General features: G+C 41.4%; 1 protein-coding gene across 6 annotated transcripts in view; it reads left to right on the forward strand.

Annotated features, from left to right (window-relative positions):
- Window positions 1-25674, forward strand: part of NIPAL2 (NIPA like domain containing 2) — an 85339-nt gene that overhangs the window by 53874 nt on the left and 5791 nt on the right. For 5 of the 6 annotated variants that reach the window (XM_085022017.1, XM_003125547.6, XM_085022019.1 and 2 more), the window contains 5 exons: window positions 55-176; window positions 9070-9166; window positions 18528-18663; window positions 20595-20683; window positions 25191-25254. In XM_085022017.1, the coding sequence (XP_084878143.1) occupies window positions 55-176; window positions 9070-9166; window positions 18528-18663; window positions 20595-20683; window positions 25191-25254 (508 nt within the window). Of the gene's footprint in view, window positions 1-54; window positions 177-9069; window positions 9167-18527; window positions 18664-20594; window positions 20684-25190; window positions 25505-25674 lie in introns of all 6 variants that reach the window. The other variant, XR_001303390.3, reaches the window with a different exon arrangement.

Consider the following 25674-nt stretch of genomic DNA (forward strand, 5'->3'; position numbering starts at 1 on the left):
AAGAGCTTAAGTGTCCCTTTTCAACTTGGTTTGTCTTTTCAATTTTATTTACAGGTATGACATTGGCATTTGCAGGGACATATTTATTGGTGACCTTTGCTCCAAACATCACTCAGGCTATCTCCGCAAGAACAGTGCAGTATTACTTTGTTGGCTGGCAGTTCATGATCTATGTGGTAAGAATTCTAAAAATTTTACTATCTCAGAAGCAACATTATCTAGACCACTGGTACATGCCTATGTTAGAGAACTGATACAATCTTTTCTTCTCAGCATTAATAGCTCATTAAAGTGTAAGTATAGGAGTTCCCGTCGTGGCTCAGTGGTTAATGAATCTGACTAGGAACCATGAGGTTGTGGGTTCGATCTCTGGCCTTGCTCAGTGGGTTAAGGATCTGGCGTTGCCGTGAGCTGTGGTGTAGGTCGCAGACACGGCTCAGATCTGACGTTGCTATAGCTGTGGTATAGGCCAGCGGCTACAGCTCCAATTAGACCCTTAGCCTGGGAACCTCCATATGCCTCCAGTGCAGCCTTCAAAAGACAAAAAGACAAAAATAAAATTTAAAAAAAAAGTGTAAGTATATTTCACCAGTACAAAAGTATTTGAAACACCAAATCAGCAATGGACGCACCCTCATTTCCCAAGTATCCTGTCCTTGGGGGTGACCTGTCACTGGAATAATTTCCATGATTTAATGGAATTTAATCTGGCAAATTCAGAACAACATTTTTAGGACAACACAGAGTAAAAACAAACAAAAGTCTTTCTTCCCAAAGCAAAGGAAGATACCCGAAGACACATTTTTATTTCCTTCACTGCATTTTATTCCAGATACTCTCTTCAAAAAAGCATTCATTGTGCGGTTAATGAACCTGACTAGGATCCATGAGGATACAGGTTCAATCCCTGGCCTTGCTCATTGGGTTGAGGATCTGGCATTGCAGGAGGCTGTGGTGTAGGTGGCAGACACGGCTCTGATCCCACCTTGCTGTGGCTGTGGTGGTGCAGCTGCAGCTCCAATTCAGCCCCCAGCCTGGGAACCTCCATATGCCACAGGTGCAGCCCTAAAATAAATAAATAAATACGTAAATACATAAATAAATTAATTAATAAATAAAATAAAAAATACAATAGCCTTCTGAAGCAAAGCAGACAGCAGATAGGACAATACTGAGAATATGTAAAGAAAGAATGAAATGAGCTGACATAGAAATTTGAAGCCACTAATTGGGATATTTTCTTTGATGCAATGGCTATATCCAGTGAGTATAAAGAGAGAACTTGACTGAAATGGTTGGTATGTAACTTGTTACGGAAATCAGTTTAGATTGGAGAATAAAAATATTCTAGAAAGAGCAGGCAGTCAGAAGAAAACGGGGATAGCCTGGATGAGCATTTAACCAAGAACTGAACTGGTAAAATAGATGTGAACTCCATAAAAAGAATGAAAGCACACAGAGGCATACTTTTCTGGGGTTAGGGGCAACCTCAAAAAGCTATCTAGTCCAATGTGCTGCCCTTAAAGCAGGAAAAATGGTATGATCCTGCTGTGTGTACACCTTTTATTTAAAAGTGTGACACTGGCACTTGCAAGGACATGTTTATTGGTGACCTTTCTCTAAGTGTGGCATGAGTCAGAATATCACAGCAGGAATGGATGGTGTTACATTATTGGGTGGCAGTTCCTAGTCATGTGACAAGAATTCTGTTTACCTAATCCTGACCACTGGAACACAGATGTTCACAGGGGTTTCTTTTTATAGTCTCCCACTCTACTCCTTTCTCTTACTCAGCAGATACTCTGTCTTTAAAATAATTCCTTAGGGAGTCCCGTCGTGGTGCAGCGGAAATGAATCCGACCAGGAACCATGAGGTTGCAGGTTCGATCCCTGGCCTCGCTCGGTGGGTGAAGGATCTGACGTTGCCATGAGCTGCGGTGTAGGTCGCAGAAGCAGCCCGGATCTGGCATTGCTGTGGCTGTGGTGTAGGCTGGCAGCTATAGCTCCAATTACACCCCTAGCCTGGGAATCTCCACATGCCACGAGTGTGGCCCTAGAAAAGACAAAAAGACAAAATAATAATAATAATTCCTTATACCACTACACACCTTTTAATAAACTGTCCTCTTTCCCTTCTACACACCACCGAAAACTTACTCCCCTCCACTTTCTCAGCTCCTAGTCACTCTTCACTCATCATAATCTATTATATCCCTCACCAGGAATTGCCAAATGGAATTGCTTTTGGGGGGCCTGATTCTTCTACCTTGTGCAGCATGTACCCTTGGCCCACTCTCTTCCCCCTGCATCATTCTCTTCCCAGGCTTCCTCAGTTTGCCTGTTTCCCTGTTGCTCTTCCTCCTCTCTGATCAGTCCATCCCAGGCCCCTGGTGGACACCTCCTTTTCTTCTGCCACCCACCCTTACCGTCTGTGCTACAAACTCCCAGCATTTTTCTGGGGTGATCTCATTGCTCACCCCCACCACCATCGTTCTCTAGAAAGACTTCCAAAACCAGACCCGCATCTCCTTCCCAGGTCTCTTCTCTTTTCCTTTCTTTTTTTTTTTTTTTTTTTTTTTGTCTTTTTAAGGCTGCACCAGGGGCATATGGAAGTTCCCAGGCTAGGAGTCCAATCGGAACTGCAGCTGCCCGCCTACACCACAGCCACAGCAACACCAGATCCGAGCCTCGTCTGCTACCTACACTGCAGCTCATGGCAATGCCAGATCCTTAACCCACTGAGTGAGGCCAGGGATCCAACCATGTCCTCATGGATACTAGTTGGGTTCTTTACTGCTGAGCCATGAGGGGAACTCCCCAAGGTCTCTTCTGAGCTGCAAATCTGTGTTTTCATCTGTCCACTTATTACTCCTCCCTGCCTGGATGTCCCTTAGGTTCCTCAAACGTAACATCTCAGAAACTGAATTCAACATCTGTAACATCTCATAAAACTGAACTCCCCTAAGCTCCCTCCTCTCTTAAACTGGAAGGTTCCCCCGACCCGTGCCCTCCACTGAACTGTAGGATTGGGCTTCCCAGGTCAGAGTAGGCCTCCCAAGGTCTGTCCTACCTTATGTCTCTCCTGCCCCCATTTTATCTTCCTCCTTGTCCACCACATGCAGTCCTTTAACTGTTGCCGCTTTCATCAACCAAATCTAAGCATTTCGTGAAGTCCTACCCCACATTCTTATTCGTTGCCGACAGGCAAAACAAATTCTTCACCCAGTTAGAAAAGGGTCACGGAGTCTGTGACCAGAAAATTAAAAGCCTGAGCTCAGTGCTTTGGAGATTAAAGATGTATCAAGACTTATTTCCTGGAATAAACAACATTGTTTGATGATGATGTTTCTTATACTGTTTGAACACCAGAGAGAACATTTTAAAAGAAGAAAACTATGTTTTTAAACCTTATATACTTCCACAAAAAATACTCTGAAGTTAACTGCGTTTTTCCATTCTCCAAAGTTAACTCTTAAATGCATTCATTCATTTATTCACTAATTCATTCAACCTATTAGACACCTAGACTAGAGAGGAAAATTCCTGAAGCAGTCCTGAGAGAGACCCATATTCCTGTAAAATAATGAAAGTAATTTGAAAGGAAATGTCGGAGTTCCCTTCGTGGCAGAGTGGTTAATGGATCCGACTAGGAACCATGAGGTTGCGGGTTCGATCCCTGCCCTTGCTCAGTGGGTTAAGGATCTGGCGTTGCCGTGAGCTGTGGTGCAGATCACAGACGCAGCTCGGATCCCTTGGTGCTGGGGCTGTGGTGTAGGCTGGTGGCTACAGCTCTGATTCGACCCCTAGCCTGGGAACCTCCATATGCCGCAAGTGCGGCCCAAGAAAAGGCAAAAAGAAAATAAAGAAAGGAAATGTCACCAAAACTGTAAATAATTCCAGATACTTATAAGATAGCACAAAATTAACCTTTAATAACATCATATTTGAAGAACACTATTGACATTAGACTCTGAGGGGTATAGATTCTATGTCATCTTAGTTTATCTTATTTTGGAATTTGACCCATTGTAGGTTGCATCTATTAAAAACTCTAGACATTGTCAGTTACATACTAAGATCTTGAGCTGAAGTTTGGTTTAAATCTGTTAAACATCTACATAATTAATACTTAATCTTTTGATGTGGCAGATTCTGTGGTTTTCTGCAAACTATGACTGCAAAGATCATAATTACAGTAATTATGAGGATTCTTTGAAGTATTATTTGTGTGATTTTGTATTATATCATGTAAAAATGCAACACCTGAATTGCCTTTCGGGACTGATCAAATACCTAATAAAATGAATACAAGTATTTTTAAGTCTGAATAAGTTTCGTAATCTCAAAAGGAGATTGTGGAGTCATGTTACAGACTAGCTAATAGCATCTCCTTGTAGCATGCGTTGGCCTGTTCCAAGTCCATGTCCATTTTCCCTTTAAGGCTTACATGAAATAGGAGCCTCAGAAACAAGGCCCAGGAGCTTATTACCCTCTGAGCTAGGCCTCTTTGGGGCAGAAGAGCATTTGAGAAGCCTGGTGTCTCCTGGCCAAAGAGGAATGAAGTGTCCTTTGCAGCCTTTACCACCTGATACTTGCCAAAAAGCAAAAACTAACTGGGTTTCCAAGGTCACACTATCTTGGAGAAATGCTGTATAACATACACGGCCCCCTGAGGAATTCATCATCTCTGTTAGCATGTTGAAAAATAGAAGTCCTGGAGTTTCCATGACGGCTCAGTGGTTAACGAACCCGACTAGTATCCGTGAGGAAGCAGGTTCAATCCCTGGGTTTACTCAGTGGGTTAAGGATCTGGTGTTGCAATGAGCTATGGTGTAGGTCGCAGACGTGGCTCAGATCCTGTGTTGCTATGGCTGTGGTGTAGGCTGGCAGCTACAGCTCCAATTTGACTGCTAGCCTGGGAACCCCCATATGCAGAGGGTGTGGCCCTAAAAAGACAAAAAGACAAAAAAAAAAAAAGTCCTTTAGGAAAGAGGCAAGCTTAACTTTGTTGATCCTGCCCTGCCCAGTCTTATTTGATCTCGAGTCTCTTCTCTCAAGGGCCTTTTGTTGAGTAGCAACTGTGAGTGTCTTCTCTGCAGGACCCACGTGAGGGAACGTGGCTCCAAGCCTCAGTTACTTTGTGTTCTCTGGCAGACTTGACTGTGGCCTTTTTGCGCACCCAGATTTCCCAACAGACTATTCAGATGGAAACCTGTGTTGTGAACATAGACTCCTTCACAAAATCATCTACATGGTGCTCATTTTCTCTTCCCAAGACAAAAAATCAAATCAGCAGAAGCGGGGGCCCAGTCTGTCGGTTTGTGTAATTCTCTACTCCAAAGCTGATTATGAAGTCAGCCTTACTGGCAAAAGCTGTTTCAACACCCACCAGCAGGTGTTAAAAACCTGAAGGGAGAAAATTATGTTTTATAAGGTCTCCGTCTCTGTTGCATGAGATTCGTCTAAATGTAAGTAGCATTCGTAGGTCTGCACTAGGACACACTTCGGTGGCCGGTGCCCACTGAACCCTCTGCTCACTCTGACCACATTCTGCCCTTCACCGGAGCAGTGGCCCTGCACACTGACAGATGGGGAAACAGGGAGGTTCGGTAACCAAGGTCACATAAATACTGAGTGGCAGAGCAGCATTCAGACCCAGGTCATCCACCCTTGGAGTGAACCTTCCAGTTCATTTCCGTGCACCCCTCTGTGCAGAATTAATTCCCACTGACCTCCAAGGGTTGGGTCTTGGTCACGGTTTAGGGTTAAAGAGAACCTTTGCAGAGCTCATTTCTTTGGGGCAAGGATGCCATATCAAAGGCTCTCCTTTTAAGAAAGAATTTGGTGAGAGAAGATGAGGGGAACACGAGCTCAGATTTTGGCCCAGGGAATGGGGTTTCCCGTGGTGGGATTTTGTGTAGCATCGTTTCAGGGACTGCCAATGCTCTTTTTGCCTCTGAAAACATGGCGATGAGTGCCTTTCCATCAAATTCGAGAATGTGGAGTTCCCGTTGTGGCTCAGCAGAAACGAATCTGACTAACATCCATGAGGACGCAGGTTCACTCCCTGGCCTCACTCCGTGGGTTAAGGATCTGGCATTGCCATGAGCTGTGGTGTAGGTCACAGATGCAGCTCAGATCTGGCTTTGCTGTGGCTTTGGTATAGGCCAGCAGCTACAGCTCCATTTCTACCCCTAGCCTGGAACTTCCATATGCTGCAGATACAGCCCCAAAAAGACAAAAAAAAAAAAAAAAAAAAAAAAAAAAAAAAAAGTAAAATAAAACTGCCTTCCTGGAGCATGAAATTCATTAAAAAAAAAAAAATCAAGAATGAATCCAAAAAGCCCAGGATCCATTCAGAAAACTCAACCTGAAGATTGTGTTCTTCTGGAAAGACTTCAGGTCCCAAAACCTGACTTAGTTTCCTATTATTTTCATAATCAATTGTCACAAACTTAATGGCTTCGGGAAACACACATTTATTTTCTTACAGTTTCAAAGGTCAGAAGTCCAACATGGGGTGTCATGGACTAAAGTCAGGGTACTGGCAGGGCCGAATTCTTTGCTAGCGCCCCTGGGGGAGAATCTGTTTCCTTGGCCTTTTCCACCTTCTAGAGGCAGCCAGCATTCCTTGACTTAGGTCTTTCTCACGTTACATCTCCCTCTGACCACAGCTGGGAAGGCTCGCTACTTTTAAGGACCCTTGTGACTACGGTGGGTCCACGCGGGTAATCCGTGATAATCTCCCCATCTCAAGGTCCATAACCTTAATCACATCTGCAAAGCCCCTTGACATGTAAAGTAATATATGCACAAGTTCCAGAGGTCTTCACCATCTTGGGGAGGTGGGCAGGGTGGGTATTCTGCCTACCAGAGCTGAACCACTTAACCCCTCTGAGTCTTGGTTTCCTCATCTCTGAAACCAGGGTAATAATAGCACCTCCCTCCTCAGGTCATCATGAGGATTCTGTGAATTAGTGCAGGTAAAGCAGGCGGAGATCATACAGTCAGTGCTGCTGATGTTTCTGGGCTCTGAGATAGCAATTAGCAAAGCCGCCTCTTCCTGGGTCACAGCAACCTGCCGACATCACCGCTTCTTTAATATTGATTTTTCTCAGAGAGAGGGAAAATTGTGGCTAGAAAAAAAAAATTATCCTTAACTCCCACTGCTTGAATATTTTATTCCTGGGAGCTTGCCACAGGACAGAACCCAGGGCAACAGCTGTCATTCTCTGAGTAATAGGAACTCATGTTTTATTTATCTGAAGCCACAGAGATGGAGGTTACAAAAAAAAAAAAAAAAAGTCCTACATGATTTTTAAAACAGATAACCACCCGCATCCTCCCCTCAAAAAATTAATAATCGGCATGTGAACAGATTTAGCCGCCATACTCTGTGCATTAGTGCGGGAAGAATATTCTTCCTTCCAGCAATAAATACAGCTGGCGGTTGGAGCACTGCTGTGAGCTCTTTGTAACTGCATCACTTGAGAAATGGTTACCTGGGGTTGAGGGGAGACCAAGCTGAGGGGGATTTTTCTAGGGTTTTTTGTTTATGCTTTTTTTTTTTTCTTTTTTTTTTTTAAGGGCTGCACCTGTGGCATATGGGGGTTTCCAGGCTAGGGGTCAAATCTGAGCTACAGCCTACGCCACAGCCACACCAGATCTGAGCTGCATCTGCAACCTACACCACAGCTCATAGCAAAACCAGATCCTTGACCCACTGAGTGAGGCCAGGGATTGAACCCAAATCCTCATGGGTCCTAGTTGGGTTCGTTTCCCCTGAGCCACAACAGAAACTCCAAGGGATATTTCTGTTGTGATGGCAGCTTTCAGGAGAGCAGAGAGATAGGAGTTTAATTGCTTTTATAGTGACTTGATTAAATGAAAGGTCTGGCAAATAAGTCCTGTAAAGGAAAGTTAAAATAATTGGTTTCATTTGCCAGAAAAAGAAAAGATGAGGGGATGAGTTCATCTTCCATATGAGACGAAAAGGTTCTTAAATGAAGAAGATATGGTCCTGCTGCTTCCCACGCCCACAGATGATTAAAAGGAGAAACAAACCAACAAGCAAAACCCGGAGTTGGAAGAATAGAGACTTATGTTTTTTTAAAGAGGGCTCCATAACTAAAATGCAGTCCTGAAAATAGTGAAAGGAAAATGATTAGGTCTAATATATATTTTTATTACATGTGTCATCCTGGAAGAATCTCATAAACATAATGCACAGTGAAAAAAAGTGATAGCAAGTATGATTCTGCTTGTATAAAGTCCAAATGTGCAAAAATAAATGGTGTCACTTGAGGATACATAGAAATGTGGTAAACTGTTAACATGAATGGCCAACACAAAATTCAGTGTCCTGTTTCCTAGGAGGTTGCAGGAGAACAGGAGTGAAATTGGAGGAGGCAAGATTTCCCAGCGCTTGATGTGTTCTCTTTCTCATGTTGGGTGGAGGGTACTAGGGTACTTGTACGGCTGTGAATATCTTGTATGTATATCACATATAGTTTCTCTGAGTGAAATATGTCATTATCCAAATTGTGTTATAAAATGATTCCTCCTGCTATTGAATGGCCAGATTGTAAAGAGGCTCTGAAGCTATTGCAGTAGTTGGAGAAGGTGGCAGGGAGTGAGGGAAAAGAAAGTATTTTCAGCTTGTGCAGCAGGGATGTGGCAATGCCATCCTCTGAGGGGGTGGGGGCCCAGGAGGAACAGGTAGGGAAGCTAGGCAGTCAAGAGTTAAATGTCACCCATATTCATGTGATGTGACTATTAAACATGCATATGGAAATGGCTGGTAGACAACTGGATAAATGACACTGGAGATGCAGGGAGATCAAGACGAGAGATCTAGATTTGAGCATCATTGCCCCATAAGTGATCTGGCTCTGGTTGGCTGAGGCTCCTTGCATTGTTCTCCTAGATTTATAATTGTCCCTAGGAACTCTAGTCCCCTTCAACCCTCATGTGAGAACTGTTGCAAAATCAAGAAGAGAAGTGTGGCATTCTGAAGATTTTGCCGAGAATAATTTATACTTGACTGTCTTTTATCTCTTTCATTTCTAGATCTTAGAGATATTACTTTTCTGCATTCTCCTATATTTCCATAAAAGAAAAGGAATGAAACACATTGTGATTCTGCTAACCCTGGTGGCACTTCTGGGTAAGGGTATATTTTTTGTTTCCTAATTCTTGAATCTAGCCATGCTAAATCATAAAAGAGTTTGAAGGAAAATATTTGAGCTTTCTATTTTTTTCTCATTGCTTCTACTTGTAGCTTCTGACCTATAGAAAGAAACTGTCTCAGTTATGCCAATTATACTCTGCATGTACATTGCTACAATCGATAAAGATTTAATTTTTAAATATATTTAAGGATTTTTTTTCTTCTTGATAATTTCATTTGCTCTCTGACAATTTGGGGATTTTTTTCTTACTAAGCAATTGAAGCATATTTTAAAAAGAAACAAATGAATGAACTCAGTGGAAACTTTTGTATCAGAAATTAGTTATGTGGAGTTCCCATTGTGGCTTAGTGGAAATGTGTCTGACTAGCATCCATGAGGACACAGGTTTGATCCCTGGCCTCTCTCAGTGGGTTAAGGATCTGGCATTGCCGTGAGCTGAGGTGTAAGCCACAGACGCGGCTCAGATCTAACATTGCTGTGGCCGTGACGTAGGCCAGTGGCTACAGCTCTGATTCGACCCCTATCCTGGGCATCTCCATATGCTGTGGGCGTGGCCTTAAAAAGACCAAAAAAAAAAAAAAAAAAAGAAGAAGAAGAAATTAGTTATCAAGGCCTATCCTAGTCACATTTTTTAAGAAACTTTGAAACATGGCTAATATGATTTTATTAAGCAGTATGATTTTCTTAGATACATTTGTTTCACTCATTATTTATCTACCTATTTCCTTTTTTTCCAGAGGTACCTTATAAGATTTGAAAGCTGATGCTTATATAAGCCCACTATATATTTTATAATTTATTCTACCTCCCCACTTTTCTCTCTCTCTGTCTTTCATTCTCTCTCACACACACTCTCTCTATCATACAGATGTACATCTCAATACCAGGAGATCTCACTGATCATTTGGGAAATTCTCTTTTTAAAATTTATTTATAATTCTTCCTTTGCCTCTTCTTTGCCAGTAAGATGGCTCCTTCGTCTGTGTTGTTTGCTCTGCCTTTATAAACTGTACTTATACCATTGGGACAGCTGCAGTCTCCATGTTCATGAGGTGCTCGGAGCTTTTATTTCTTCATTCCATCAACCGCTTCTCCCCTTTGAATTGGAAGATTTGCATTTGTGATAGTTAATTATAGAAAGAAATTTTCCCTAGAACATATTCAGGTATGCTGTTGATCAAAAGAACAGAAAAAGAACTTTATATTTGTTTTCTTCCGAATTACCAGATAGGGACAACAAAAGCAAAGTAAAAGACATACATTATAAAGGAAAATATTGAAAATAAAGGAAATTTTAAATAGGAAATAAAATAGAATTAAGACCATACATATCAGCTATGATCATAAATGCACGTGGAATAAGTTTACGAAGTAAAAAAGAAAGATTCCCAAATGGGGCTTCAGAAAAATTCCCGTATTGATTTTGAAAAAGATTCTGAAATTGCATTCAGCCTGTTTGCTCTGGTTCAGCTCTATAAAGGTTATCAAAATGGCATCTGTTCTTTTTTTTTTTTTCTTGTCTTTTTAGGGCCACACCCACATATGGAAGTTCCCAGGGTAGGGGTCTAATGGGAGCTGCAGCTGCCGCCGATGCCACAGTCACAGCCACAGCCACGCCAGATCCAAGCCCCATCTGCGACCTGCATCACAGCTCATGGCAACCCACTGAGCAAGGCCAGTGAGCGAACCTGAGTCCTCATGGATACTAGTCGGGTTCTTTACTGCTGAGCCGAAACAGGAACTCCCATCAAAATAACACCCGTTCTGATTGGCCCTTGCTGGTTGTGAATTTTTTTTTTCCCCTCTTTTGGCCGCCCCGGGGCATATGGAGCTCCAGGGCCAGGGATCAGATCTAAGCCACAGTTGCAACCTATGCCTTAGCAGTGGTGATGCCAGATCCTTAATCCACTGTGCCGGGCCAGGGATCAAACCTGCTTCAAAGAGCTCCAGAGACGCTGCTGATCCCATTGCGCCATAGCAGGAACTTGGTGAAATATTTTGACTTCATACATAAATTTCATCTAAAACAAGTTAACTCGGATTGCAAGTAAACGAAAGCAGAAGGTCATGGTATCTCATCTGAGTTAAAAATCAAGGCAGAGGCATTAAATGCACAGTGGATCCAGGAGGTTCCCTATCAGTACTTAGGTGCTAATTAGGACAGGATTGGGGCTTGGAAGGAGGAAGCACCATGGAAGGGGGCCCTCAGTAGACTGGGCAGCAACTATTCTAGAAACTACATTAACAGAAATATAAGAAGAGCAAGAGATTTCTCTTAGCTCATGGGAATAAGTAAACAGAAAAATATGTAAAATTAGAGAAACTGAATGCTTAACTTTGATCTGGCAGCTGTAATGTTGAACTCTAAATCCAGAAAGCAGAGAATACACCTTCTTTCAAGTGCCGTGTAACATTTACAAAAGTTGATCTTATAATTGGCCACAAAGAAATTTTTTTATAAATTCCAGGAAGTTGAAATAGTACAGACCACATTCTCAGATCACAGTGAAATAAAAACAGAAAATAATAACAAAAGTAAAAACCAGTAAAACCACCTGGGAATGTTAAACACTACTCTTAAACTGCAGCTGGGCCAAAGTAGAAACCATGATTTCATTACAGCAAATATTTCTTAAATTATTATGAAAACACTTAATATTAAACCTATAGTTTATGACTAATGCTGTATTCAGAAGGAAATTCATTGCTTTAAATATAAGTCTATTAAGCACTCAACACAAGAAGTTAGGGGAAAATGCACTGAAATAAAGTGGAAAATGCACTGAAATAAAGTGGAAGGTAACAATTAGTAAAGATAAAGGCAAAAATTAATGAAATAGAAAAGCAGAAGATTGATAAATAAACTCAGGAATCAGTTCTTAAAAGACAATAAAATAGATCTTCACAAGAAAAAAAAATACAGGAGTTCCTATTGTGGCTCAGCGATAATGAACTCGACTAGTATCCATAAGGATGCAAGTTTGATCCCTGGCCTCTCTCACTGAGTTAAGGATCTGGCATTGCCATGAGCTCCAGTGTAGGTTGCAGATGAAGCTCAGATCTGACATTTTTGTGGCTATGGCATAAGCCAGCAGCTACAGCTCCAATTCAACCCCTAGCCAGGGAATTTCCATATGGCTCGGGTACAGCCCTAAAAATACCAAAAAAAAAAAAAAGATAAAAAATACATACCAAATACTCAAAATTAGAGATAATATGTATATACAGAAAATAAATATGAAAACTATAATAAATCAGTTTTTTTAAAAGGAAGACAACGATGGAAAAAATAGAAGTATTGTTAAAAAGCTACATCCTGAAAAAAAAAATACAGTAGGAAAATTTTAAAAAATTATTAAAAAAAAAAAAGCTACATCCTGGAGTTCCCGTTGTGGCTCAATGGTTAACGAATCTGACTAGCAACCATGAGGTTGTGTGTTTGATCCCTGGCCTCGCTCAGATCCGGTGTTGCCATGAGCTGTGGAGTAGGTTGCAGACAAGGCTTGGATCCGGAGTTGCTGTGGCTGTGGCATAGGCCGGCGGCTACAGCTCCGATTAGAACCCTAGCCTGGGAACCTCCGTATGCGGCCCTAGAAAAGACAAAAAAAAAAAAAAAAAGCTACATCCTAAGAAGAACCAGGCCTAGATAGCTTCATAGATTATTCCTTAAGATCTGTAAGGAATATGTTTTTCAGATCTTTTTCAAGCTATCTGAGGACATGAGAAGAAAGCTTTTGCTTTCCTTTTTATATAATTAATATAAATACTAATCTCAAAGAGATATATAAAGAATACTTTGAACTAATTTCACTATTGAATATTGATGTAAAAATCCCAGATAAAAAAATTAGCAAATAGAATCCAGAACAAATCATACTTCATAACCAAGTGGACTTAATGAAACCCATTCTTTTTTGTTTTGTTTTGTTTTGTTTTTTTTAGGGCCACATCCTTGGCACATGGAAGTTCCCAGGTTAGGGGTTGAATCAGAGCTACAGATACCAGCCACAGCCACAGCCACAGCAACACCAGATCTGAGCTGCATCTGCAACCTACACCACAGCTCACGGCCACGCTGGATCCTTAACTCACTGAGTGAGGCCAGGGGTCGAACCCATTATGGGTGCTAGTCTGATTTGTTTCCACTGAGCCACAATGGGAACTCCCGAAAACCATTCTTTTTCTTTATAACACTTGTAATAATTTGTACTTACGCATTCTGCTTATATGTGAAAACATTGTTATGAGCTCGTCCTCCTCCCCAGATGAGGACATAGATGGTCTGTACTAGTGACACTATGTATATTACCTAGAACTGAGCACAGTGAGCACAAAATAAATTCATTAACTAACTAGTTCATTCATCATGTGATGATTCTTTAAGAAATCTATTAATGTAATTCATCAAGTTAATGACTCGAAAAGGAAATATCATGTCATTATCTCAATAGATGCTGAAAAGGCATGCTAAAATTTAATAGACATTTCTAAAAAAGAATTCAAAAACAACAGGGATAAATAGCTACCTGTGTATTAAAAACGTATTTCTCCCTTTTTAAAATTTTAGTTTTTATTGAGAAATAATTGACAAATATAATTATATGTATTTAGAATATACAGTGTGACAATTTGGTATACATATACATTATAGAATGACTCCCCAGCTCAAGATAATTAACACGTCCATCACCTCATAGAGTTAACATGGGGAACGTGTGTGTGTGTGTGTGTGTGTGTGTGTGTGTGGTGGGAATGCTTAAGCTCTATTTTCAGGAATTTTCAAGTTCACAATACCATTTTCTTAACCATGGCCAGCGTGCTGTACCTTAGATCCTCAAAACTTCTTATTATAACTGAAACTTTGTGCCCTTTAACCTACATCACCCCATGTTCCCCTTCCCCCAGCCCCTGCTATCCACCACCGTCCTATATTCTGTTTCTATGAAATCAGAAAATCATTTTTTTCTTAAACCAAAAGCTAAAGCATCCCTGATGGTGAAATACCGGAAGTGTTTCCTGTTACAGTAAGAAATGAGAACAGATACTTCCTTTATACTCATTGATGCTGTTTGGGCACTTCACAATGATCGTTAATGACTTTTAGAAGAAAAAATGATTAGAAGGAGTTCCCATCGTGGCTCAGTGGTTAACGAATCCGAATCCAACCAGGAACCATGAGGTTGCAGGTTCAATTCCTGCCCTTGCTTAGTGGGTTAGGGATTTGGCATTGCCGTGAGCTGTGGTGTAGGTTGCAGACTCGGCTTGGGTCCCACGTTGCTGTGGCTCTGGTGTAGGCCGGTGGCTGCAGCTCCGATTGGACCCCTAGCCTGGGAACCTCCATATGCCGCAGGAGTGGTCCTAGAAAAGGCAAAAAGACAAAAAAAAAAAAAAAAAAGAAGAAGAAGAAGAAAAGATGATTATGGAAATCATGTAGCAGCTTTGAAAAATATGTACAGTGTCATGGTAGTTGAAAAAGTAGCACACAACGTTGTACCTACCTTCGTTGTGATTGAAAAGCATGTGTGAAGCAGAAACTAGAAATGAAGGAGAGGTAGTGGTAATATAGAGGTGGGTTTTTTGTTTTGGTTTGGTTTGGTTTTTGCTTTATGTTGTTATAATCTTGTCTGTGTGATGGATAAGAAATGGAACTAAAGAGAAAATAGAAAGTGAGAGCAATCAGGAAGAAGGGAATCTGGCTTCTAGGGTGTGACTCTTCTTGCCTGTGGCTGCCATCCCAGGCTAGGGCTCGAATTGGAGCTGTAGCCACTGGTCTACACCACAGCCACCGAAACGTGGGATCCTAGCTGGGTCTGCAACCTATGCCACAGCTCATGGCAACGCCACATCCTTAACCCACTGAGGGAGGCCAGGGATCAAACCCGCATTTCATGGGTTCTAGTCGGGTTTGTTAACTGCTGAGCCATGAAGGAAACTCCCAAGAGCTCCTTTCTTAAAGGAATTGAAGGACTCACAGCAGAAGCGTTTCAGCTGATCAGGAAGCTAGGAAAGCCAGGAGGTCCTTCTCTGTGCTTACTTAGCACGCTCTGCTTGCCAAAGCCAAATTAATAAATGAAATATTTATGGCTCTAATAAGGAGACATTGAGGGCCATGTAGGAAAGTCCTGGGAGGGAGCAACTGGTGAAGAACTAGGAGTAAATTGAGAGGGCTGAATTTTAAACATCGGTCAGCATAATGCAAGGCAAAAATGGCACTGTTACAAGGACAAAAGTCATGCATATCTACTGCTGAGAACTAAGCAGTAGATATGCATGAGAAAGGTACCAAGAAAATATAAAATATAAAAATCCAATTAATTGAGCACTGCACCATGATATGATGGGAGTGTGTTTGGTCTTCTGTAGAAGACACTTTGCTGATGGATTTCAGTAGATGGCAATGGCTGTTGACACAGTAATTGCCCTGTAGGTGATTTTCCTATGGAAATCAGCAGAATGAAATACAAAGATTTATATTCAAGGATATTCATTAGAGATTCATTTTTAATTCCCCCCCAAAATGGATATAATCTAAATATCCAAGAATAGGGAATTACCAAAATAAAGTATACATACAAAGGCTTACTTGCTAACTGAGAAAAATCCTGCCTTTTTTAAAAAAAATTAGGAGTTCCTGTCGTGGCTCAGTGGTTAACAAATCTGACTAGAACCATGAGGTTTCGGGTTCGATCCCTGGCCTCGCTCAGTGGGTTAAGGATCCAGCGTCGCCGTGAGCTGTGGTGTAGGTCGAAGACCGAGGGTCGGATCTGGTGTTGCTGTGGCTGTGGTGTAGGCCGGCGGCTACAGCTCCGATTAGACCCCTAGCCTGGGATCCTCCACATGCTGTTGGTGTGGCCCTAGAAAAGATGAAAAGACAAAAAGACAAAAAAAAAAAAAAAAAAAAGTGACATAGGAAATACTTAATGGCAAAGGAAAATAGTTTCCTAAGTAGTAATATACTATATGATTCACATGTTATGGTATAATTATGCATAGAGATAGAAAAATAACTACAAAGAAATGGTCTCAAATGTTAAAAATGACTTGGAGCTGAGTGTTGAGATTACAAATGATTTTTATTTTTCTTTCCAGACTCCTCTGCATTTTCCACATTGTCTTAGGTGAACATGTACACTTTTATAGTTTAAAAAACTGAGTTTAAAGTTTGTTAGAGATAACCACCGATGGTATGTAGTTTCTTCTTAGCCTTTTTTTCCCGTGCTTATGAAATACTTTCTATTTTTACATATACAGCATTAGAATGGTACCACATTACAGTTCGGTCTTTCCACCGGTCCTCATCAACCACCCTCCCCCTGCCCCTCAAAAAAAAAATTGGAAGTACTCAACACCAGTCTAGAAATAACTTAGAGTTACAATACATAGTGATTAATCGGGTGGTGATTGTGCATGCTTTGAAAATAGAATGATTAACTATAGCAACTGATAGTTGGTTTCGCTGTTTAATAAAGAAATCTACTTTTGTATTTGTTTTGTATTTAAGTGTAATTTAACATCAGATGGTGGTTGAATTAGGTGACCTTGGCCATCCTGAGGTTCTGAGACTAAGGGAACAGGGTGTTCAACTCTGTCTCCATTAATGATCCCTTTGGGAAATCTGGACGTTCAGACCACAAGCCCATCACCACACTGTGTTCTAATTTCATGCTAAGTGTTTAGGAGGAAATCAAGGTCCCTCAAGAGCTAACCTTACACACTTAAACCATCAGGTGCCATGCAGGTCTATAGATATTTAAAATGCCGAGATGAGCTAAAATATGATTATTTTCATAATCTGTAGAAAATATGTAAAAGGATCAGGTCAAAACACATTGCAGGCGAAGAGGGGCCCAGCTGCAAGGGTCTCTTTGTTCCAGGCGGAGATTTGTTTTTAGAATTTATCGCCTGGTCGGAGTTCCCCTCGTGGTGCAATGGTTAACGATATCCGACTAGGAATCATGAGGTTGCGGGTTCGATCCCTGGCCTTGCTCAGTGGGTCTAGGATCCAGCGTTGCCATGAGCTGTGGTGTAGGTTGCAGATGCAGCTCGGATCCCGCGTTGCTGTGGCTCTGGACCCCTAGCCTGGGAATCTCCATGTGCCACAGGGGCAGCCCTAGAAAAGACAAAAGGACAAAAAAAAAAAAAATTATCACCTGGTCTCCTCTGTTAATTATGACTTTTTAGCAAAGAAAATGCCTGATTTGGAAGTGTGCCCTGGTACCCTTCAAGTCAAAGTATATTTTTAGTTTTTGGAAAAGGAGATTATGGGAGGCTTTTCTTAGTTGGCCATCACCTGCTATTTTAAACATTTCGTAAAAATATGTAATGGAAATATATATATCCATATAATAAAGGATATATATATATAATATATCCTTTTCAAAAGCTAAAAGGAATAAAGCTCAGATAAGTTATGATCAAGTAGATCAATAGCAACAAAGGTAGCATTTCTTCTTCACATCACCTTTGACTTAAAGTTATTTTATTTCATGTAAAAATCATTTTTTAACTTTCAGCTAAATTATGGAATTATATGCAACAGTAAGACAAAAACATTCTCTTCTTCCTACAGAAACGTGATGTTTCCAGAAAATGCTTCATTGCTTTCCTATTCATATAACCTTTTACCAAGTCACTTTTTCCTCATTGCTATCTGGAACCTATGAAAAATTGGTTCATGGGGCTAAGTTCTTCTTTAGTATGAAAATAAATAGACATGGCTTGTGTAAATCTTAGATTTATGGTTGGCTCTGAGAAATGAATACTCAGCTCTGTCCTGTTTCCTATTAGCATCTTTGTCAAAAAATACTTTTAATGAAATTTCTGGGCATCTACTAACAAAAGGGCTCATATAGAGACTTAGTATAACTCTTAGTAAAGTCACGGGGTGAGTTTTTCACTTTCCCGTCTTCTCATCTATTTGGCTTTAAGTTTTTCCAGTATAGTTTAATCGTTATTTTCCTATTAATGTCACTTGGGCAATCTGCCTTTTCTTAGCTCCTCCTTTCATTGTTTTCTCCTTTCCCATCTACCAGTAATTATAACCTCCGCAGCATCCTTTCAACAGTGAGTGCTGGTAAATAAGCATCTTGCTCCAAAGATAAGAAGCACCCAGTCACACAGCAGGTCTTTAGCTGATTTAAGCAAATGCCTAGTACAGCCTGGGCAACAGGGCGACTGCCTGGCCAATGTCACAGCCTGCCCTACACCTCTCACGGCAGTCCTCATTCATCACGCACACTAGGAGCATTTACTACTCTACTTTGTAAAGTTAAGAGGTTTATTTGCAATTCTATCTCAAATATGTATTTTACTTGTGTTTTCTGTTTTCTCTTTCAGCCTCAGTGACTGTTATTTCAGTAAAAGCCGTCTCAGGCATGATCACTTTTTCTGTGACGGATAAAATGCAACTAACTTATCCCATCTTCTATATCATGTTTATCACCATGATAGCGTCTTGTGTTTTCCAAGTCAAGTAAGTTGGCTTCTACATACTCACTAACCTTTCAGCCTTCCTGTGCTTCTGAGCATGAGTCTTTATTGGCTTCAGATGATAATTAAAATGAGATGCAACTGATTTCTAAGGGTGAGGGGGTCTACAGCTTATCTTCAGCCTGGCTTTATCCTTCACATCCAATAATACGTTTTTACTAAGCATTGCCTTCACGTTTTGTGAGTTCTGAAGTGTGGTTATAATCCAGCTAAGTGCGCTTTGATACTTTCCTGATGCTCTTCTGCTTGTAATTAATATCCATCGTACACAGGTTGTCATTAGCAATAAATCAAAGGGGCAGGTCCACATCCAGGATTTCATTCTAAATATAGGAAATACATGAACCCTTCACCTTCATTTCTTAGCTCATGCTCATTAATTGCCCAGAGATGGACAAAACCAGACATTTGGCCGGGAGGGAAATCCTTTCTCTGAAATTGGCATCTTGAACCAGAATTTTCTTTGTACCCATGAGATTGCAGAATGATTGTTTTATGTTCCTCTTGGGGCCTCACAGTGGTGACATGGAACATTTTTAATTTCTGCTCTTCTCCCCCTCCCCCCACCCCACCTCCTGCATCTGCTTCAGTCTCTCCATGTCCTTTTCACATCATAATTTTGCCTTGGCTGCTGAGTTCGTTTGAGTCCACCAGAAAGTCTTCTGTTTACCCCAAAGTACTCTGCAAGAGCACAGTCCCAATGCCAACCAGGACATCAGAGCCCAAACTCTGGAAGACAGTGGTTCCTTCCTTAGGTGCAATAAGAAAGTTTAATCGTTATAGATTGAGTACAGACCCTGTCACAAGGAGTGTGTTACTGCAGAAACCCAGTGCTTCATTTGTCCTAAACAAACTGTTTCATTGGTTTGTTTATAAGACCAAGTGTGTTTCTAATACTTGCATCTTGCTATTTTGTTTCATCTCTCTTCTTCTGAATTAATCAGTACTAGTATAATATCTTTTGGAAATAACGGATTAATATCGTTATCTTTAAACTATGCTTCATGAATATAAAAGCCAGATATAATTGAAGGTAAACTGCATTCCTATCACCCTTGTTTAGTCGCTGCACCCTTCACACTAGAACTACATGGCCATGCTAACTGTAGAGGGGTGGTTCTCAGCCCTGGCTGCTCATTACAATGTATAGTACCCGAGGAACTTTATTTGCACATATGTGTATACATGCACATATTTATTTGCCTGCATGTATACACACATGATTCATGTACACACACACACATTCAGCAGCATCACGTGGGCTTTACCCGCAAAAAAAATTTTTTTCCAATTGCTCTAGAATCGGACGTAAACATTAGTGCTTTTTTAAGTTCCCAGGTGCTGGCAGGGCAACGCACCATCTCAGAAAACGTCCAGTCCTGGACAGGGCAGCACAAAGCGATTGTGGGAACCTGAACCGTGTTGGCAGCCAGAGCGGGAAGCTGAGCTCCCACATGTGCTCTGCAGCTGGAGCACTGAGCGTTGTTTTTGAAACATTAAACATTCCTTTACTTCTCCATCTCCTTTCTTGGCACGTGGCATGTCAATGGATAGCTATACTGTTCCCCAGATATGATATTTAACAGATTCTAGAGTCTATCCTAATGAATCAGTCCCAGTGTGATACTGGTCCAGCAGCTTGAATCACTTCCAACTCAAACTTCTGTGGCCTCGGAATATGATTAATTGCTTTTCATTGTTACTGTTGTTGGTTTAAACAGACCGTAAAACCTGACATCTGATCTCATACATCAGATGCATATAAGCTATGACTGCTGATTGGAAATGCCCTTTTACTGCACTTCCTTTCCCTTTGTAGTTCTAGCTAAAGAACACACGTTTCTTGATTTTATTGTTAACGTATTGTTGAGCGTCTCTTAAAGACAGAGCTTCAGTAAGTGCCTTCTGCTCTAGGCTCCTTAGTCAAGCCACGAAACTCTACAACACGGCGACGGTGGTGCCAGTTAATCATATTTTCTTTACAACCAGTGCCATCATTGCAGGTGAGTTTCGGCTTCTTACATACCTTACAATAGACGTAGATGGGAGTTCCCGTCATGGTGCAGTGGAAACAATCCGACTAGGAACCATGGGGAAATAAGGGATTAATATCGTTGTCTTTAAACTATGCTTTAAAGTTTAGTTCAATCCCTGGCCTTACTCAGTGGGTTAAGGATCCAGGGTTGCTGTGAGCTGTGGTGTAGGACGGCAGCTATAGCTCCTATTAGACCCCTAGCCTGGGAACCTCCATGTGCCATGAGTGTGGTCCTAAAAAAACACAACAAAAAAACAAACACAGATGAAGTCTCTTTCAGAGTAATGAGAAAATCAAGGACTCTAGGTTCTAAGAAAGTGGATAGCCCATATCCTCCTAGCCACCATCCAGTGTCTGCCTCTAGGAGAGATTATTCTACTTTGCATGAATGTTCCCCAGGGCTCTCTGCTGCCTGAGATGGCTCGGTCCCATTTGGAGTCACTCTAATGATTTAGAGAGCTCTACTCATTAGAAAGTATTTCCTTGTGTTAGAGCTGAACCTAGCCTTCCTGCCAATTCAAGATGCTCGTCTTAGTTCCGTTTTCTGGAGTCTTCTCCTTACCAGCCCTTCTGATAAAACAGCTGAAGGATCCTCTCTCTGGGCCAGACATCCCCAATTTCATTAACTCTTCCCTCCCTGTCACTCACCACTTGCATCAGAAAGCGAGTCCAGTGTCCCAGGTAAAGCCAGGTGGATGAAAATGAAAACGACTCCCTTTGCAGTTCTGGCCTCTTTGTCTATTATTAATGTCCTTTTCCTTCTGTGGGCAATGTTTTAAATGTATCGCCAGACACAATAGTGTTGAAAAAATGCAAACTTGAAACTTGGTCCAAACAAAAATACAGTAGATTCAGATATATCACTCCTAAGTTTGGTACAGGTGTGCCCTAGTTCATTGGCGTGTTGGGTGTATTTACTACCTTGTCATATTGGAACTTCATTTCCCAATGCAAAGTTTATGTATTTGGGGGGTAATTAGGGATAGTCTGTTGCCTAATGGGCACATCATTTTTATGTCATGGCAAACAGTATGACTGCCAGTGGGCAGTTTTTTTAAGTAATTAATTTATTTCCTGTTTCCCAGAACTGAACCTTCCTTCCTTCCTTACTTTATTTATTTATTTATTTTTGTCTTTTCGAGAGCCGCACCCGCAGCATATGGAGGTTCCTAGGCTAAGGGTCGAATCAGAGTTGCAGTTGCTGGCCTATGCCACAGCCATAGCAACACGGGATCCGAGCCACGTCTGCAACCTACACCACAGCTCACAGCAACGCTGGATCCTTAACCCACTGAGTGAGGCCAGGGATTGAACCCAAAACCTCATGGTTCCTGGTCTGATTCATTTCTGCTGTGCCACCATAGGAACTCTGAACCTTACTCTTACAGAGAAAGATTATATCCCAGGACTTCTCATTTTCTAGCATTTTATGGTTGTTGACAAAAGAAAGTGACACAAGATTGTACATTTGTGTGCCCTTAAATTATTAAAAAAGGAAAAGAGCAAGGCCAAAAAAACAGTTATAGGCATGACATACAGTGTAGTAAAGATTTCTGGGCAAATATGTGTAAAACATATAGTTCCCTGAAAAGAAGGGTTTGTAGAAGGACCAACAGGATGGGCCCTGAATACTTAGCGCATCATGTAATTGATGAGTCAGGGAAGCTGGAACTTTCGGGGAATGATAACAGTTTGTCTGATGTTGCTGAAGTGTGGAGTGAGGTGAAGCTTCTTGACTTCCTTTTCCTTATTCCCTCTGTCACAAAATATATCTTAAAATTAAAATGAGATACCACAGTTTGCCTGCTAAATTAGTAAAGCTTTTGTTTTGTTCTTCTTACTGCAATAACCAATACTGACAAGGCTGAAGTATTGCAGCACTCTTGTGGATTTGGGCACCACGGTACCACCCTCCTTAGAACTGTGTTCTGAAGATTGGTTGTACAACAGTATGAATGTAGTTGGCCCTCTGTATCCACAGTTCTGCCTGTGAATGCAATCAATAGTAATAGAAAATATCCCCCCCCACCAAAAAAAAAAATTCCAGAAAGCTCCAAAAGGCAAAAATTTAATTTGCCACACCATGGCAACTATTTGCATAGCATTTACATTGTATTTACAACTATTCATATAGCGTTTACATTGTATTAGGTATTATAAGTAATCTAGAGATGATTTAATGTATTTGAGGAGGAGTAGGTTATATGCAAATATTATGCCATTTTATATAAAGCACTTGAGTACCCTTCAGATTTTGGTATCCATGGAGGGGTCCTACAACCAAATCTTGTGGATACCGAGTGATGATGTAACACAACTGAACTGTACAGTCTAAAATGTTTAAGATGGTAAATTTTATGTTATGTGTACTTTATTATATTTTTTAAATGTTTTTACTCTTTAAAAAAGAAAATGCATGGCGTTCCCATCATGGCTCAGAGGTAACAAACCTGACTAGTATCCATGAGGACATGGGTTCAGTCCCCGGCCTTGCTCAGTGGGTTAAGGATCCAACATTGCCATGAGCTGTGGCAGATCCCAAGTTGCTGTGGCTGTGGTGCAGGCCGGCAGCTCCAGCTCTGATTTGACTCCTAGCCTGGGAACTTCCATATGACATGGGTGTGGCCCTAAAAAAAAAAAAAAAAAAGAAAATGCATTTATAGCGACAAAAAGAAAAATCCTAAAATACTGAGAAAAAATAGATACAAAGTTTATTGGTGCTTTACTAAAGCAGAAACATTTGAAACAATTTAAAATTCCCTTAGAGAAGTGAATATTATGGAGCACCAGCTAACAGTAACATGAAAACATTAAGGAGTTCCCGTCGTGGCGAAGTGGTTAACGAATCTGACTAGGAACCATGAGGTTGTGGGTTTGATCTCTGGCCTTGCTCAATGGGTTAATGATCCGGCGTTGCCGTGAGCTGTGGTGTAGGTTGCAGATGTGGCTCGGATCCCGCGTTGCTGTGGCTCTGGCATAGGCTGGTGGCTACGGCTCCAATTGGACCCCTAGCCTGGGAACCTCCATATGCGTGAGAGCGGCCCTAGAAAAGGCAAACAAAACAAAACAAAACAAAACATTAAAATGATTACAAGGACGTATGTAATCACATGGAAAAGTGCTTCAGAAATGTTGATTTATTCAACAAATATTCATTGGAGCAAGACATGGATTGTTCATGTAAGAAGTTTATTCTCTGGGTGAGGAGAGAGGCTTCAGATGGAGAAATCCCCCATCTCGTTCGCCATGTGGCACCTGCAGCACCTCAACCTCGACTGGCACTTAGGACTCTCGAGAAATAATTGTTGACAGGGTAGCAAGGCTAACACCACACACACACACAAATTTGATCCCAGGAAATATATAATTGAAAGATAGGATTCCCTGGTGGCTCAGCAGATTAGGGATCTGGCATTGTCCTTGCTGTGGCTCAGGTCACTGCTGTGGCACGGGTTCGATTCCTGGCCTGAGAACTTCACGTGCCTCGGAGGTGGCCAAAGAACCAAACAAAACCATTATATAAAGATACCTTATTTAGTGAAAACTCTACAAAGACTTTGGGACTGGAGGCCAAGAAGAAATCATTGAGACCAGCAAGGAGAGAAGCAGAGGTCCTCAGAATAAAAGACACATGCCCGTTTCCCTTCACCTAAAAGGGAAGACCAGAAGAAGGAGACGGGAGAGGGGGCTGGCGGTAAGAAATGGAGCTGGGGCAGCACGTCAGTCCCTTCGGCCTGAGTGAGCATGTGACCAGACCCACAAGGCACTGCCAAGACAGCTCAGGGAGCAGCTGGCTGGAAGTGCAGGTGTTGCATCAAAAGCCTGCAGTCCACCCAGGCACTCAGGTCAGGCTTGCTGACCCCTTATGTAGGAAATGTCACTAGACTTTTGTTTTCTTGCGTGTTCCGGGGCACAAATTCTGGAACTGGATAAGGAATTTCTATTGGCAAAAGTTATATCAAATGGCATTGATTTTAGAATAATAATAGTTACAGTATATAAAATCTACAAATCTATGTTCTTTAGGAATCGAAAATGTAAGTATGGATGGCATGCAAAATTTATTTGTTTGTTTTCACGGTCATACCCACCGCATATGGAAGTTCTCAGGCCAGGGATTGAGTCCCAGCTGCAGCTGTGATCTATGCCACTGCAGTTGGATTCTTAACCCACTTTGCCACAGTGGGAACCCTACTGTGCAGGAATTTTAAAACTAAGCTCCTGGATGTGCATTTTAAGGGTAACTAAGGAGTTCCCTAATGAAGTTTCCTGCATTGTTCCTGTTGTGGCTCCAGTTCTACCCCTTGCCCAGGAACTTCTGAATACCACAGGTGTGGCCAAAAAAAGGGGTCAGGGGGGTCGCCTGGGGGTAACTATACCTAGAAAAATAATGTATAACATAATTTGAAAAACAAAGTATAGCTATGGTAAATATTCTCACCCTGAAATCAATGTTCCTTCTATTCCTGTTATAGGGATCGTATTTTATCAGGAATTCCTTGGTGCAGCTTTTCTCACTGTATTTATATATCTTTTTGGGTGAGTAAATGTCTCAGAGGTGAGGTATGTGAAATCCTATTACTTTCATGCGGGATTTTTGGCATTATACCTGAGGCATAGAAAATTGGAAAATAATACAAGAAACACTGGTTTCCTAAGTGCCTGAAAGAAACATATTTTTCAGCTTAACACCCTACCCAGGGCTCAACGTCTTTGACTTTGTGATTTAAGCATCTCTCTGGGGGGCGTTCTGAAACACTGGGGATGTTCAGTTCCAGCCAAAGTCAAGGTAAATCCACTGGCCCTTGTAGCTACTCTCCCTTTTTGTACTCTCTCAGACCTACCTCACCCTTGGGAATCCCTAGGTTAGATCTCAATCAGGGAACCCCGGATGCCTCTAGGGTCACCTAGAATAAAAGGCAGAGACCAGAGCAGATCCCTAGCTTTGGACCTCATAAC

This window comes from Sus scrofa, chromosome 4, assembly GCF_054392235.1.
Source record: "Sus scrofa isolate SSC_HxYL_T2T_F1_AM1 chromosome 4, Sscrofa_HxYL_maternal_Yorkshire_Landrace_v2.0, whole genome shotgun sequence".
Classification (NCBI taxonomy): domain Eukaryota; kingdom Metazoa; phylum Chordata; class Mammalia; order Artiodactyla; family Suidae; genus Sus; species Sus scrofa.